At 34.9% G+C, this 18,460-nt stretch overlaps 2 protein-coding genes across 6 annotated transcripts; one reads left to right on the top strand and one right to left on the bottom strand.

Annotated features, from left to right (window-relative positions):
* Positions 1-344: 344 nt before the first annotated feature.
* On the bottom strand, positions 345-17,855 carry LOC130803947 (uncharacterized). 5 transcript variants are annotated; one of them, XM_057668184.1, is made up of 4 exons: positions 15,520-17,855; positions 9,663-10,198; positions 3,412-3,503; positions 345-482 (listed from the first exon to the last, which is right to left on the bottom strand). In XM_057668184.1, exon 1 carries the CDS (start codon positions 17,349-17,351, stop codon positions 15,672-15,674), a length of 1,680 nt encoding a protein of 559 aa, XP_057524167.1. In that variant the 5' UTR covers positions 17,352-17,855; the 3' UTR covers positions 345-482; positions 3,412-3,503; positions 9,663-10,198; positions 15,520-15,671. The 5 variants fall into 5 exon arrangements, with proteins under 5 accessions (XP_057524167.1, XP_057524169.1, XP_057524168.1 ...); XM_057668186.1 differs by lacking the exon at positions 345-482 and adding an exon at positions 1,586-1,753; XM_057668185.1 differs by lacking the exon at positions 345-482 and adding an exon at positions 2,267-2,392.
* Positions 347-1,638, top strand: LOC130803948 (LOB domain-containing protein 12-like). The gene is made up of 2 exons (XM_057668189.1): positions 347-508; positions 1,273-1,638. Exons 1-2 carry the CDS (start codon positions 347-349, stop codon positions 1,636-1,638), a joined length of 528 nt encoding a protein of 175 aa, XP_057524172.1.
* Positions 17,856-18,460: the final 605 nt, after the last annotated feature.

The raw sequence follows: 18,460 nt of genomic DNA, 5'->3' as shown, positions 1-18,460 counted from the left end.
AGACCAAAACCAATACCAGATTATTACCCATTGTTTAATCACCCAACAAAAGGCTAGAAAATTTAGACTATTTCTAAATCCTCCATGACATAGTCACTCCTTTCTTTTCAGACATTTAATATCATAAACAATCCTTAATGATTTTTTAATCATTAAACTTTCTGTAATATTTTTTTTAACAAGTGCACAAAAGCTAACATAAGTTTTACAATTATAAATAGCCACACTCCTTTTCTCATACTTTCCAAGCGGCCATAGGCTTTTGTGTTCTTAGCTTATATATTCCCTTTTTTTCTCCAAAATTGTTTCTCTATTTTGTCCCATATACTACCAATTCCATAACAAAATGGGAGGCAATGGAACTTCACCTTGTGCTTCTTGCAAGTTGCTTCGTCGTAGATGTGCCAAAGACTGCATTTTCGCCCCTTACTTCCCTTCCGATGATCCCCACAAGTTTGCCATCGTCCATAAAGTATTTGGTGCTAGCAATGTCAGCAAAATGTTGCAGGTGAGTAAGAGCAAACATAAGTAGAAAACATCATAATCATAAGTACTAGCTAGCAAGCTGAGCCAAGCTCAAGCTTATATAAGCTTGTACTGGCTCGAGAATCTCCACAAGTGTTAGCTAGCGAGCTGAGCCAAGCTCAAGCTTATATAGGCTCGTACAGGCTCGAGAATCTCCTCAAGTGTTGGCTAGCGAACTGAGCCAAGCTCGAGCTTATTATATAAGCTCGTTCTGAGATAAGTTCAGTTTAAGCTTGAGCTCAGCTCATGTGAATTTGAGCTCAAATCTCACTAAATGAAGTGTTTTATTATGCAAGCCAACCTATTTTAACACATTCACACATCCAAAAAAATATGCCTTAATCACCCTTATATTTATGTTATTTACAAAACCATCTTTTTTAAAAAAACCAATGTATATACTTCCTCCTTTTCAAATTACTTGCGACAGTGGACTATATTACACTATTCACTCATATCCTTTAATTTGTGATTAAATTTTAATGTATAAGTTAAAACATAGTCAAGTAGGATTTTGTTTAATTCGTCTTAATGCAAAAATTATTAATATCAAATTTTTATATTTTTTTATTATACATAATTAGAGATGTTAAAGAATTGAATTAGTGCATTAAACTGCGTAGAAAAGTAAACGTTGCAAGTATATTGGAACAGAGAAAATAATAAATTTCATTTCAAAGTATTCCGATTTTAACGATATTTGTAAAGTTAGTTTGACAGTTATACTTGCATTGCTATGGAAAACAGGAGCTCCCAGTGCAGCAAAGAGCAGATGCAGTAAGTAGTCTAGTGTACGAAGCGAATGCAAGGATGAGGGATCCGGTGTATGGATGTGTAGGGGCCATATCTTTCCTACAAAACCAGGTTTCACAGCTGCAAATGCAACTAGCAGTAGCTCAGGCAGAGATATTATGCATCCAGATGCAGCAAGAGCCAAGTAACATGGCAAACCCAGTACAAAACAACTTTGAGGCAGTAGATGACAAATCTTTCCTCTTCCAGAACAATATCTCCCAACAACAATACTTGAATTTCCCATCTTCTAGTGAACATCATGTAATTCAAGACTCCCTCAAAAGGGAGTCTTTCTTTGGACATGACATGGTTTCATAATTATGACATTGGTATAACAATATGGCATCCATGGTTTGCCCTTTTCTTTTCATACTTTGTACTTGCTCCATTCCAAAATACTTGCAATATTTGCTTTTTTATGCAGTCCAATGCACTAATTCAATCATAAATATAAAAAAATTATAAAAATTTAATATTAATAATCTTTGCAATGAGACGAATCAAACAAGATCTCACTTGACTATGTTTGAACTTATAAATTAAAAATTAATCACAAATTAAGGATGATAAATAAATAGTGTTATTTTCCTAATGTTGCAAGTAATTTGGAATGGAGGAAGTATAACTAAATTGGTTCATGTCATAATTACTTTCTAATCTTGTGCTTAATTATTATTATTATTATTATTATTATTATTAATTCTTCAAGAAAAGAAAGCACTCAAGACATTGAAACAAAGATTGGGCCCTAGAGAGACTACCCTAGAGAAACTACATCAAAATATAAAAGATTTTTCAAGAAAACAATTACTTTTGCAAATAACTTTTTTTCCTCTTCTTCCTTTTTAGTGTCTTTTCTCTTCAAGAAGAGAAAGCACTACACAAGAATTACAACATAGAGAGTCCCACCTATGGAATACCCCAGTAAACTCCATTAAAGGAGAGACATAAGTCAAACTAGAAAGTCTTTTTGTCCAACAGCGTTTTGTTTCTTCTTTTTCTTTTGGGTATTTATTGCCTTACTCTTCTTGTTCTTGTTCTTCGAAATGCAAAGAATAACCTAACAAAATGCCTAAAGACAAGAGCAGATGAAACTTGAATTTTTAAATACAAATCAAAGAGAATAGTGGAAAGATTACATGTACTCCCATCAAGTGTGAAATTTTTTTCACAAGAGTCAACTCAAACATAAGTATATGTAGTTGTAGAATATAATTTATATTTTATATGAATAACTGCTAATACCTTACCAAACCAACGGAAATGGGAAGGTAGACATTCCTAACCTTGAAAATACTGTGCAATAAGTTGCAAATAATATTTGATTACAAACAACCTCTTAATTGTCTATAATAAGAGTATAATTGCGTACGTCAGATGCTTTTAGTGGCATTGGGTAATTAAATGTGTTATCATTGAGCACAACTTCATAAAAAAAACGTCATATCTATAATTTAAAAGATAATATTAGGAGTCTAATATTTTTCACAAAAATATTTTGAGCACAATTTATGAGAACTATAGATGCAAACAGCATACAAAGAAATGATCACCAAAGCTAAAAGCACAAACAAGGCTGCCATGTGACATGGAAATAAAAAAAAAAATGATGGCTGTATTGCGGATAGAGTAAGACTGACAACAGTCATCCTCAAACTGTCTAAATGGAGTTAATTACTTATTGTATAATCAAATAGAGTCATCCTAAATCCTCAAACAATATGCTAAATTGTTTTTATTGATCAATGTTGGAATGTCATTAATGCAAATATCAACAGCAATCTTATATTTCATTAATCTTTTGACTACCCTATTTTCCTTTTACAAAAACTAAGTCAGAGCTTTTACCATACCAATTACTCCTTTGTCTATAGACTTTGTAACAAGTATAGTCTCACTTTATTAAGAGTTGGAGAAAATGCTCTTACTCCATTAAAAGTGTGAAATATGTAAATTAGATGAAAAAATAAGTTAAATGGTGAATAGAAATTGAATAAAGAGTGAGGAGTCACAGCCAAAAATAAAATTGGAGCAAATTTCGTTTGATAGACTAAAAAAAATGTTGCAAATTCAATAGGATGGAAGAAGTACCTATCAACCCTCCAACCACAGTCCATATCTGAGCTCAAGTGCCCTGTGCAGTAGTCCATATACCATTTGAACTATTCCATGATTCCATCTTGCTGTCAAACATATATACCGTTATCTTAACTATCAAAATACATGAATGCATGAGTATGTATGTTATGTTTAACTCAAAATATTTTAAGATAAATGAAAAAAATAAGAAAACCCCATTTCAGGACAAAACAGTATACTAGCCCAAAAAAAACAAAAATAATAAAAAAAAAGATAATCCAAAGTTTTTATTTAAACAACTTTACAAGCAGTTTTAATAAGAAATATTCATGGAGCTTTTTGGCAAAATAAGATAAAACTACTTATATTTCGGGAATTAATTATACCTTGTGTATAAATTGAGAGGAAAATATGCGTGAATTCCTAAAAATTTCAATTCAATCCAAATATATATTTCCTTAAAAAGTTCACTATCACACAAAGAGGTCTTGATGAGCCATAGCAGATTGAATGAAGAAAAACACATTTTGTTTTAAGGGAAGAAAAACAAGTGTTGACAAGGTGAATTACTGTCACATTGATAGTCAAGAAGGCATTCGGCATCAAATTACAAACAAATCAATGACCAAATTTCAAACAAATACTTCCTCCGTTCAAAACTACCGTCATATTGTAGATCATACCAAAATGAGCAACAACACGATTAGAAGGAAGTCGGCCACATATTCAAATGAAAAAAAAAACTCTAGGTGGTGCATTCATGACCCTAGTCCTTTTACAGCACAGTTCTGAAATTTAAGTACATAATAGAAGAAGAAACTAATGTAGCAAAAATTTCAAATATACTTATATCATAAGATGTCTTGATCTAGCAAGTATCAAAGGAAAGAAAATACTAATTATGGATGTTTGGCAATTATCTGTTGGTTGTTGGCTTTTTTTAGTTGGTTTGTTTGACCAGCTGAAAATGTTAGTTGTTTTATTGGCTTTTAAGTTAGCTAAAAAGTCATCTGTTTATGGAGATGTTTGGTAAATTTAAGTAATGGTTGTTGGCTGTTTATTAGAAAAAAAGTGGGTCACAAGCCAAAAGTCAACAAAAAAAAAACTAACTGGAGTAACTTTTTTATTTTGGCTTAAAAGCCAGTTTTTTAGCTAGTCTAAAAGCCATTTACCAAATACCAACCAACAAGTTAAAAGCCAAAATCCAACCAAAAAACCAATGTAAAAACCAAATACCAAACACCCCTAAAATTTTGATACAATAGAGTTCTTGGATTGTTTCACGTGGGAGGCAAGTGTTAGTGCTGAGTTCATGGTATGCAAAATAAAAGAGTTCAGTATATTATCTTATCTCACCAAATATTTAATACATACCATGTTTCTCCAAATCCATCTCTCCTTACTATTATATGTCTTATCAAAAAAGTAATAGTTTTCTAAAAGAGCCAGAAAAGAAAATTAAATAAATGCAGAAGGCAACAAGGACAACAGCTGACTCCAAGATTCTTCCTAGCTGTTTGTTTATTGAAGGAAGCATTTTCCCAAGTCAAACTTCCAAAGTTTTCTACACTCCATTTTAATCAAATCCCCTTTTTGTTTCTGTAGCCCCTCTGATCATAATAAATAGTCATAACTAATACGACCTTTTTGCCTTTAAAAAGATATGTACTTTCATATGTAATCATAAGGTTATATATTCGGGGTAGCAATTTCAGTAACTGTTAGTAGTTTGATGAGGCTAAAATATTATTTTGTAAAGTAACAATTTAAATAGCATTTAGTTGTGTAGGTAAGTGGTTGTTTTTCAGAACATTACAACTTATAGCTTTCAAAATAAAAGATAGTTATTTAAGATGTTTTCAACATTTTCTTTTAACAAATGGTATTCAATATCATAAGTACTACTTTTACCAAACAATATTATTTTTTTACACAGCTAATCTAATCAGACAGTATACCGAAAACTATAACTACATACAACAGTTAAACTACTTTGCGTCGAACAGGCCCACAAGCATTCGATAGTTTAAATAATTTTTATTTTGAAAATTTTGTGACAAAATCACATTACCATAAATAATTTCAAAAAAAATAATGTGATCCACTAATCCTAGTGCAGAAACTATACTAATCTTCTTTGTAATATATAAGCCTCAATTCGAATCCCAGACTACAAAACCAGCTTGATGGTCAGTAAATAATGTGTTTTGTGCATATAGACGCACTGAATTAGCATTTAGACTATAGTCTACGCATAGAAAAGTTAGTTGAGACCAAAACATAAAAAATTATGTCATGACTCTGTGCAGTCCTCAATGTCCTATTAAATATACAACTAAAAGTTTAAAAACATTATGTATCCTTTAAAATGTCAAATTAAAATATACAACTAAAAGTCAAAAACATTTAGCATAAAAATGTCTAATATTTGGATGAATATGATTATCTCAAGGAAATTAAAGAGGGAATTGAAGGAAAGGGATTATATTTATTCTATGTCAACTAAATGTATGTAAAATAGTATGGAGATAGATGCAATTATGAAATCCATAAGAGCATGTCTTTACATTCCTTAGAATGTTTAACACTTAAGAATAAATAGAAATGATTGAGAAAAAAAATAAAAAGAGATAATAATTAAAAATAAGCTTGAGCTAAGTGTTTATAAAATAATGCTAAATCAAATAGTTCACCCTTTCCTTGGAAAAAATACTAAGCAATATAGTATATAAGGATTTAAATATAAGCTATATTTTATATCTTCTTAAAGATTTTTTATACCCAATCTTATAATTATATTAATCTTTTTCATATTTTTATTTTACAAAGTTTATAAAATGTTTAAATTACAACGTTTTTGAAACATTTAATGAACGCATTTTCAAAAACCATATTCAAATCAATCTCTACTCATTTAAAGTTCAATTAATTTTTGTGGTGTTAAGCGCTAACTTCCGGTGGCTATATTCGTTAAAAACACTCTTGAAACATTACAACATGTGACGGCTAATCACAAGCACACTAATTCAAAAATAAAGTCACAAGCACACATTCTACTAACTATCTTGAAATTAAATGATAGAAGATACGACATCCACTTCCCTTGGAATGTGACACATTTGGATGCAATAAAGTATATTGACATAACTAGGAACGGTAGCAAAGGAGTCAAGATTGAGGGGTAACAACAACCATAACAAAATAATTGCAGACTAGTTTGCAAAACAAGACAATTGCTTTGTGCCTTTATTCTTAATTATAAGCATGAACGTGCACAAGGCTCCATTTCAAAAGGACCCCAAAATTTTTGATTCTTTATCTATATTTTTCTAGTTCTAAGTAATTAAATGCAGATATACTATTTTACATTATATTGTGGTAACCGAGTAAATAAGAAACAAGTAATAGAATTGTAATTTAGAAAAGATTTTTTTTTTTTTGGTTGTAAATTTAGAGAGTCTAATTAATATATGTGAAATTGGCATATGAACCTCAAAATTTACAAGATGGCCCCATTTACTGGGTAAATGTTGCGTGCAAATGATCTCTCAAATTCTACTTATATGATAACCACTTGACATTAGGATAAAGACATGCTGCAGTCTACATAACAAGACAAAGAAGGGCATTCCCTTGGCTAAAATCCATCAACCTCAATTTTGCTGCTTTCTGGAAACAAGGATGGGAAGGATACTTGTTTCTCTTTTGAGGGCTCGAGGAAAACAACTGATTCCCAGGAAAAACGGTAGTTTGGTTACTAAAATCGTTTTTCTCCCATGTTTTGGTTTAACTCTTTTCTTTTCTCAACACATCTCCACTTTTCATAACCTATACTCCAATCACTAGCATACTAGACAAACAGCCCTTTTTCCTTTGCTATGAAACGACATTCTTAAGTTATGACTGAATTAAAACTACAGTAAACTATTTAGCACTCAATTCCAGAGAACCAATTTTTTTATTTGACAATGTATGCTACGCAGTAGGACTTGGAAAAATTATATCCGCCGAACACCCAGTTTTAAACCAATCCAAAAATTTGGGTTTTGACTATAATGTTTAAAATAAATAAAATAACCTAAATTTACCGGACCAAAAACTGAGATTGGGCAAACAGACACTTTAGCGAAAAGGAAGCATGACTTTTGACAGACTACTTACTCTATTCAAAATAACTAGTCCCAAACAGGGTATGCTTAATTATCAATTGTAAAATGCTACATCAATCAAGAAACATTGGTAGGGTAGCCTAAGAGAAAGATGAAGATAGTAACTAGTAACTAGTAACTACTACTAACAGTGATTAGAGGGGCTGTTCCTCCACTTGCAAGTTGTAACTGGGTTTTATTGCTATTCAAGCTCTAAAGGAAAAAAACTTCATATTGAATATCTAGTTCAATAGGAAACTTCCTACTCAATTCCATAATTGGTACACCTATATGGCTATATCTAAGCTCAGTTAAGGCTATGTTGAAGGTTATGTATTCCTAAGGGAGCACAACACCAAGTTACCTTTACAGCACATTTGGTTAACAACACTAATTTGGTGGTAATGAAAATGATTTATAGTATAAATTTTCTTGATATATATCAAGTCATTACCATGGTAATGAAAGTTTTATCATAAAAAAGTATTTTTTGGTCACAATTTTTCATTACCACCTAATACCATTTATTCAATTGGTAATGCAATGAAATGAAATTTTGTGAAGAAAATAAGATTGTTGAAGGAGAATAGCATGATCATTAAATTTGTCAAGAGATATTTTTATCAAAACTACGTTAATTTTCTATTATCATTCCCACCATTTAATATCTATTATCAAACGAGCCGTAAATATTATCCTAGCTTCGTATCACAGCATCAAAGCCAGCATAAGAACATTTCACATTCTTTGTCATTCAAAATAAAACACATGTCGTAAGCAAAGTAAATCGGACTCTTCATCCTACATCTAATCCTTGAAACTTTGACATAATGCTTCAAACTTCACTTTAGACTAAAATCATGGACAATTTTTACAAAATTAGCGGACACTAAACACATGCATGACACAAGTGCTCTGAATCTAAGTTACTTATCTATAAGTATGTTGGAGAATCAAGTGATTGAGTCTTAAACAAGGGTGCCACATTTAAAATATGATTACCATAAACCAACTATTTACACTATTCTTAAGATCGTTAGACTTCTAGAGATATAGATTCAATCGCTCACATGAGAAAAAACTGTTTTTGTTTTTCACCTTCTAAATTAATGAAGATGTCTTGCAACCTTGCTCAACAAATCTTGGCTTCCATTAAGTTCTGATTTTCCTATTTAAATGAATTCAAATATTATGTTATATAACAAAAAGTAGGAAAAGAGTTCACGAGGGAAATATGAAACTCCCTCAGTCTTACGTAACTATCACTCATATCACTGTTAACGAATGATCGTTTACAATTAAGCATTCTTAAGTGATTCATCATTGATTTAATCTATATGCTAATTTGATAAAAGACAAAAGCGGATTAGTTGGAAATAGGAAAAATCACACAAAAAATCCACAGAACCCCATCTGGCCATCTCAAATCTTTTTTTGCATTGCATGATAGTGCATTATCAATAAAACGGACCCATCAAAGAATTTCTTATGGTTTCACACTGATGGGATCTCGTACTATTTTGTTAACAGAAAATTCTAAACACCCTTAGGTTGTGTTTGGGAATAGGTATTTCATTTCAAATTGTAAATTTTAATTATGAAATCATAAATAAAGAATTTGAGAATAACAAAATTTTAGAAGTCATTCTCAAATTTTCAACTTTAACTACTTGTGAAACAATGGTAGAATTAGCTTAAATCCAAATTTTAAATTCTTTTTTGATTTGCCAAAAACTAAATTTGAGTCAACTCTAGATTTTCAAATGAATTCATTGTTCTCAAACATAGCATTATATATTTTAAAAAACCATAAATTACCCTTCATATGTCTCATGGAAAATTAGTTCTATAAAACCTTGAAAGTTTGATCCTTTGAGGCATGGCATCGGATAATATTCCATTCGGAAAAAGACAAGGTAGAACACTTTAATTACAGAAAAATAGACATTGTATCAAGAAGACATCATCTCAAATATGTTTTCTTGTCATATACAGAAGCAAAACCAGACTATCTAGTTATGTGTCGCCATAAAGTAGTAAAGCAAATTTGTAACACCTTAACATCCACTTGAGCAATTAAAGGGAAGGAAAGAAAGACAATTACTAGGAGCTAACCTTCAGAATCCAATTAGAAGGATGGAGAATCAACCAGTTGTTGACAAGACCCATCAAAACCAGAAACTTGTACGATAAATTTGAGAGAAGAAACACCATGAGGAATTAGCATACCAGAAACATAAAATGCTTCCACTGGTGCAATTCCACGGAATCCCTGCATTGCTTGAAGCTTTACATCCAGACTTGCATCTGCTTCTGATGTTTTCAACATAAATATTAAAATCTTTCCATTATTTGATCTCCATAGGATGGTAAGGCTAACAGACTTGAATATTTTGAATGTTATATTTTGACTCTCAACTATCCAAGAGGAAGAGACTGGAAATACACATAGGCATGGTAAAGATGTTCTCCTGTAGAATCCACGCATCAGAACACTCTGGTTTGATAACTTGATGTAGTATAACTTTCCTGAACATGCTAAAAAGTAATTCATGGTAAGTAACGTGTCTTCATAAGATGCTAGGAGTAATCTGATACACTCTCGCCTTCAATGGAGGAATTTCAACGATAGAGCCCCCATCTGACTTCACCTGCATATTAATTGATATTTAAATAAAGTTCATATGAAGATATATCTTTATCATACACCAGAACAGACATTTCGTATTATGTACTAGGATTAATGGGCGAGGGGAGAACGCTGAGGAAGTAATTTATTGTGCGCAAAAAACCTCATCAATACATCTCCTGAGTCCTGATACGTAATTATGAAGCAATATTCTGTTCTATTTTGGTAGGACATATAATTTATAGATCCAGATACGAAGATCAGTTGATAAGATTGCAATAGTAATGGGATTTTTACGATATACAAATAAGTTTGAAAACCCAAACAACCACAAAGATTACATTCTGAAAACATAGTCTGATCACAATTCTAAGGTGACCAAAGGCTATAACATGCATTTTATGGTTCTGTTAACATAATAAACTGGTTAACAGAGAATACACCTCTCACTAGCCACTACAATGAATTATTTTCTTGTGCAAGTGCTCCCTGGCAAAAATTAGCTAGTTCTTTTCCAAAATGAACATCCATCAACAACATTCCATTACCCGCGCATCGTCCTTTAACTTCAACAGTGAGGAGCAAGGTCTTATTGCACAAAATACAAAGACAATCAATCCTAATACAGCCTGTGATGGATGCACCAATTTACAAGTATACAGCAGGAAGCAAAGAAGGGAAGCATAGTATTTTAATGAATCTGTTATTAATTCAGTTTTGGTACAAAAAATAGAAAAAATATATCCATTCTTTTTAGTTATAAAAACGCTGAGGTGGAAGGAAGTTTGTTAGGAATGATCATTCTAGAATGGGTGAATACACTTTATATATTGTAAAGGGAAGGGGAGAATCTATCATACTGGAATTGCATCACTGGGTATCTACACATTTGGAGCTACTAAGCAGCTTGAATAGCTCAGGGGAGTACCTTACTCTCCTACTATCATAATACTACAAGCATTCTTCCTTCTTCGTTTCCTTCTTCCATTCTTAATCTCTTCTTCACAGCCTTTCTTTTATTAAATAGTAATACTAAAGTATTACAGTGGTATCAGAGCAATCGATCATGGCTCCATCTCAAGCCAGTTGACTGGAACAGATAGAAGAAAATGTCTAGGAATTGCAACATTCCATATCGACCCTCAAACAATCCCTTGAAGATAGGTTCACTGATATGATAGGCTACAAATAACATGGGTAGTTATAAGAGACATGCTAGTGGAAGCTACTATGCAGTAACTACTCAAACTACGCCTATGGTAGTTACTTAAGGAGTTAGTTAGACTCCTTAATAACTTACTAAGGCTAACCAGGAGGTATGGAAATTGAGATGCAATGGAGATCATGGCAAGGAAGTCACACCAACTTCCAAGGAGGAGTTATGCGAAACTGCAAACCAAAGGTTGGTTGTTGTGTTAGTGTAGTGTTTCCCCTTCCAAGTAATCATGTAGGATCATATTCCAACTCCTTCCTTTGTTTAAATTAGTCAAAAACGAGTTTTGTAACTTCCCACTTGGTGGGCGAATGGGAAGTTAAAAAAGTTGTATTTTTCTTCATTTGTACTAGGATAGTAACAACAAACTAATTTCTTGCTCTAGATTTGTTTTCTATTGATAGCTTAGATGTAATACATTAAGAAGAAAGTGAAGTATGAAATATGAAATCGAACTTTTGTCCAAAAACCTTTGTCTTGTTTATTTTCTTAGATCAGAAAATCAAGCAAGAAAGTTCTTACGCTTAGTGATATAGCAGATCACTTGTGATCTAAGGAGTCTTTGCATTCACTTTGTGGTGTACATGTATCATTGAGAATTCAAAGTTTGCTAACTATCCTTCTTGACACCAATGCCATTTTCTACTTGTGCATACTTGTGGTGAATCTGTCAAATATTCATACTTACATCCATATGTATTAGCATTTTATTTCTATCCCTCTCTACACCATTTCAAAGTGCAAGTTCTCAAAATATCAAAAAGACTACAAAAATCAATTTACAAACGCAACATACACCTATGCATTTTATCGTCATCTACCTTGGTTTATCAAACTTGTATGTGACCTTGGGTCGTCAAACTCACATACAAGAAAAGCTTATACAACAATTCTAAAGCATATTTGATACTTATAACATAATGATAATCATATAATAAATGCATAAAAGATCTAATAGATTTGTTATCATTATGCTAAGCCACAAATATAACGCACATGGCACAATAAGGTATTTGATTTCTGGTTTATCACCAAGTTTTGGTGTGTGTTTTGTATATTATATTTCTGTGTGTTAAAAAAATGTGTGATGGCCACAACATATATACATGAGTTCCTAAAGTAACTGTAAATAACTGCTTTCTATTAATAGCCACATTCTTCCACTACCTGCTACACTCCTAAACTGCCATATGTAAACAAGTAACCGACTAAAGACCATGGTTTAACACTCCCCCTCAAGTTGGGTAGTTGGGTCACCGACACCCAACTTGCGTAAGACTTCTTCAAAGAACTAAGTTCCAACCGCTTTCGTAAGAATGTCTGCTAGCTGATCCTCTGATTTTACATGTGGTAGCCTGATTATTTGGGCTTCTAATTTCTCCTTTATGAAATGTCTGTCCACTTCTACATGTTTCGTGCGATCATGCTGAACTGGATTTTCTGAGATGTTGATAGCCGCTTGATTGTCGCAATATAACTCACAACTCTGTGTAGGGGTGAATCCCAGTTCACTTAATAATTTCCTGAGCCATAGGACCTCGGTGATTCCCTTTGCCACACCTCTGAATTCAGCTTTCGCACTAGACATGGCAACTACCTTTTGCTTCTTACTCCTCCACGTGACTAGATTTCCTCCGACTAAAGTGAAGTAGCCTGATGTTGACTTCCTATCGTCTCTATCTCCTGCCCAATCTGCATCTGTATATGCCACTAGATCAAGGTGACCATTTTTCTGATAAAGTACTCCCTTACCGGGACACCCTTTGAGGTATCTGAGAATCCTATATACTGCGTCCATATGCTGAACCTGAGGCTTGTGCATGAACCGGCTGACTACTCCTACTGCATATGCGATATCTGGCCTTGTGTGAGCTAAGTAGATTAACTTCCCTACCATGCGTTGATACTGCATGCGATCAGCTAACTTTCCCCCTTCAATCATCTGTAGTCCATGGTTCAGCATCATTGGTGTCTCGATAGGCTTGCAATCCAGCATCCCTATTTCAGTTAACAGGTCTAAAACATACTTCCTTTGGGATATGAAAATTCCTTTGTTCGATCTAAGAACTTCAATCCCTAGAAAGTACTTCAGCCTACCTAAGTCTTTCATCTCAAATTCTTGAAACAGTTTCCTTCTCAGAATTTCAATTTCGTCTCTATCATCCCCGGTAATGATCATGTCATCGACATAAATTATCAGGCATGTTGTTCTGCCTCCTCTTCGTTTAAGGAACAAGGTGTGGTCTGAATTACTTTGCTTGTAGCCAAATTTCTTCATTGCAGAGGTAAATCTTCCAAACCACACTCTAGGGGACTGTTTTAACCCATACAATGCCTTCTTCAATCTGCAACCCTCATTCTTTGAGAACCCTGATGTAAACCCTGGTGGGGCTTCCATGTACACTTCCTCCTGTAGCTCTCCATGTAAAAAGGCATTTTTCACATCAAATTGATGGAGAGGCCAGTCTAGGTTTGCTGCAATGCTGAATAGAACTCGGATTGTATCAAGTTTAGCAACCGGAGAGAAAGTTTCTGAGTAATCAACCCCATACGTCTGAGTGTATCCTTTAGCCACCAATCGAGCTTTATACCTTTCAATCGTACCATCTGACTTGTATTTGATCGTGAATACCCATCTACACCCGACGGCTTTCTTTTTATCTGGTAGGATGCATTTTTCCCATGTGCCATTCTTGTTAAGAGCGTTGATTTCTTCCTCCATCGCCTTTCTTCAGTGTGCAGACATTAGAGCTTCTTCGACTGTGGTTGGGCTCGTAGTTGTATCTAAAGCTACCTTGAAGGCTAAGGCACTTTGTGACAAATTTCCTGATCCTGATAGCTTCTCAATCGGATATCTCGAGCGTTGTGCTTCATACTCAGGATCATATCTTCTTGGAGGAACCCCTCTAGTGGACCGAGGAGGTAACATATACGATGTATCATGACCCCTTGCTTCACCTGTGTCTGTGGAAATTTCCTCACTTGTCTCAACTATGTCTGTATCAATATCTTCACTCATTGTATCAACTATCACATTATCCCTGTTAGTGCTTGCTGAAATATCGTTATCAGGAGATGTATGATTATCAAGAGCTATATGACTTACCTGATGGTCAGACAGGACTGGTGGTGGTGGAGGAGTGAACAGAATATCTTGGTGAGGTGACTCTGTAGCATTGTCAGGTGACTCTGTAGTATTGTCAACTTGTTCTTTTGGACCAAGGTTGGGCAACCACGGACTAACTAGCCAACTGAGACTGTCGTCGTCATGATACTTCTCCCCCTGACGGCGAAGATGATGATAGTAAAACTCGTGCTCAATGAACTCGCAATCCATGGTGGTATAAACTCTTCTGGTCGAGGGATCATAGCACCGGTAACCCTTTTGATTGCGACCATATCTAATAAAAACACATTTCAACGCTCTAGGGTCAAATTTATTGAGTACCTTCGCTGGACAATGAACAAATACGGTGCACCCAAAAATACGAGGAGGTAGAATATGCGTGGAGGGTATAGGGAAATGGGTTTGGAGGGTGACAAGAGGTGTATGGTATTGGAGACTCTTAGTGGGAAGTCTATTGGTAAGGTAATTGGCAGTAGCGATGGCTTCCGGCCAAAGATAAGTAGGAACACGAGAGTCAAGCATAGTAGCACGGGTCATCTCAAGGAGTGTACGGTTTTTCCGTTCCGCCACGCCATTTTGCTGGGGTGTGTTAGGACAAGATGTTTGATGTATGAGGCCTTTTTGCTTAAAGAAAAGATCCATGTTAGAGTTGATATATTCTCTACCATTATCAGTTCGGAGCATGCGAGGTTGGGCTTGAAATTGGGTACAGATCATATTATAGAACTCAACGAACACATGAAAAACTTCAGATTTTTGTTTAAGAAAATAAACCCAACTCATGCGTGTACAATCATCAATAAAGATAACAAAGTACGAAAAACCATGTAGTCCTACAACTGGGGCAGGCCCCCACACATCAGAATGAACAAGCATAAAGGGCACATCAACTTTATTCAAGCTATTAGAATACGAATGTTTATGACTCTTTGCAAGGATGCACGTTTCACACTTAAACACAGGTTTCAACCCTACAAAATTAGGAAAAAGTTTTTCTAAATACCCTATAGAAGGATGCCCCAGTCGTCGATGCCACAGTTGCCTTTCCTCTAGTCCGCGAACAAGTGCCGCTTTGCCCTTTTGAATCTCCTCTTCCAAGTAATACAGTCCATCTCTCTCAACACCACGCCCAATGATGTTTCCTGTCTGAGCATCCTACACAATACAACACCCGGGTTTCATAAGAACCGTACAGTTAAGATCTCTCGTAAGTTGACTTACAGACAATAGTTTATGTGACAGGTCAGGTACAAATAAACAATTTTTTAAAGTGAGGTTTTTTGTAAATGAAATAGTTCCGGCTCCTCTCACTTTAATCCCTTCCCCATTTGCGGTTTTAATGATGTCTTTCCTAGGTATGTCATGAGTCAAAAAATCAATCGGGTCAAATGACATTGTATCAGTGGCACCACAATCGAAGATCCAACCCACCTTAAAATAAGATGAAACATTAAAGGAGGATGAAAAATTTTGAGTTGGGAGTATGGCCACACGTGACAGTACACGTGACCCCCTCCCTTCTCTCAACCCTCCTACTGCTCCCTTATTTAAGGGGCTTTGAGGAAGCCCTTCCTCCTCACTCTCCCCTTCTAACCCTAAATGTGCGTCGTTGTCTTCTACTGCTCCCTTATTTTGGCGAGATTGGGAGAGCCATTCTTCCTCTTTTTCCTTTTCTAACCCTAAAATGGCGACGTTGTCTCTTCCTCTGGTACCTTCTTCATCTGCTACGCCGGATCTGAAGGAGAGAGAAACTCTTTCTTTGTTGCTTCTGGTACCTTCTTCATCTGGTTTACTGATGGCTTCTCTGGTACGTTCTCCCTTTTTTTTTCCAGCTTCATCTATGGGTGTATGGCCCTCAGTACTCCACCCCATGGCCACCTGTCCGGTCCGATTTTGCTCCGGAAAACGTGTTGGCTTTCTTTCCCCCCTCCTCTTTGCATCTGGCCACCATTCCGGGTAGCCTACAAGCTTGAAACACTCGTTCTTGGTATGTCTTGTGCCTCCACAGTGGGTGCATTTGAGGTGTGTTCTGTCATCCTCACGTCTGTAGTTCCTTTCCTTCGCCGAGAAAACTCCACCGGAGCCCGATGATTCCATATTTGATGAGGGCTCTGTTTTCATGATGCCACGCCTCAATATTTCTCTTCTTATACTTGCATAAGCCTCCTCCACTGTAGGAAGTGGATCTAAAAGTAGGAGGTCGCGCCTATCCTTGTCGAATGTCTGATGGATTCCTGCCAAGAACTGGTATAATCGATTTTTCTGGATTAGTTGGTTGTAAACAATGATGTCATCTGGGTCTTTCATTGGATTTGGTTGCCTTCTGTCGATTTCTTTCCACAACATGATTAGCTTGCTGTAATAAGTTTCAATTGTGTCGGTTCCCTGTTGCATTTTGTTGGCTTTGACTGTCAGGTCGAATATTTGCAGGCCGTCTCTCCCACTATTGTAGAGAGTTTCAATCCCTTGCCACAAAGCTTTGGCTGTTGGGAAATCGAGATACTGATTCACCAAATCAGAATCTATATTCTCTAAGATCCACGAAATAACAATCGAGTCACGTTTGGTCCACTGGCTGTACGCTGGGTCATTTGTGGAAGGAGGATCGTCTATGATGTGATTGAGACGATCTCGTCCACTGATGGCTAAGTGCATCAGCCTGGACCATTTTGTGTAATTTTGATTCGTTAGTTTCTCTGAGATGTAGAGGGTATGGGTGTTGGTCACGGTTTCAGGGGTTGGTTGATTGGAGTTTAACTGTTTGAACAGTTGCAATAATTGCCCCATTGTGACCGGTTGATCTGGTGCTATGACAGTTCTTGATTCATCTGCCATTTTTGGGTTTAAGGTATGTTAATGGTAAATGATGAAGCTGCAAAAATGACTTAGAATCGTTGCTGCTCTGATACCATGATTTCTGGTTTATCACCAAGTTTTGGTGTGTGTTTTGTATATTATATTTCTGTGTGTTAAAAAAATGTGTGATGGCCACAACATATATACATGAGTTCCTAAAGTAACTGTAAATAACTGCTTTCTATTAATAGCCACATTCTTCCACTACCTGCTACACTCCTAAACTGCCATATGTAAACAAGTAACCGACTAAAGACCATGGTTTAACAGTATTGTTACCCATATTCTAAAGCATTTTCTGTAGATGTTCTTGTGTAATTGGACTCATAAAGAAAAGAAAAAACGGAGATGAGGGAGAAGACACAAATCCAAAATGTAGGAAATTAGACATGATACGCGGAATTTTAAGAAACGTTTTCTTGACATTTAATCCAAGATAACTAGCATATCATAATATGAATTATCAAATAAAAGAATAGAATATCATACCCTCGACGCGTGAGTTCCACAATGTAAACCGAGTATGAACTACACCGAACGAAGATATTAGAATGTCAATCGTCGTCCCTCTAGTGTTCGTCTACAGGTAAAGATGGAAACACCACGTATACTAGTACGGAACAAGAAACTAATTTCTTATTACTTTTTGGGTGTTGATTGTACTATTGTAGAATGTTGCATATAGAATTATTATAGAAAATACAATGCGTAAGTGATTAAAAAAAACTAATGCATTATCTATACATCAAGTTCATTCTTCATATGTCTTTATTCCAAATGACATAATGAAGATGAATGTCTCTTCTTATGTCTTATTTTGTTCCAAATGACATAATGAATATTAATGTGTGTTTTGATTCTCTAAATAAAACATATAATCAAACAATGCAATAAACTAACGTCGTAATACCAAGAAGCATCTTATGTTATTTAGTATAAATTAATCTGATCAATACACATATATGTGACCTTATAGGACCCGATTATAATTGATAGTAAACTAATACTCCTACAATCTAGTAAACATATCAAAGTTGGTTTCTAGTAAAACGCTATGATTACCTAAAAGGATCTAATATATTTTATCT

This window comes from Amaranthus tricolor, chromosome 17, assembly GCF_026212465.1.
Source record: "Amaranthus tricolor cultivar Red isolate AtriRed21 chromosome 17, ASM2621246v1, whole genome shotgun sequence".
In the NCBI taxonomy this organism is placed as follows: Eukaryota; Viridiplantae; Streptophyta; class Magnoliopsida; order Caryophyllales; family Amaranthaceae; genus Amaranthus; species Amaranthus tricolor.
The sequence above is the reverse complement of the archived record's forward strand: the minus strand, read 5'-3'. Positions and strand labels throughout refer to the sequence as shown.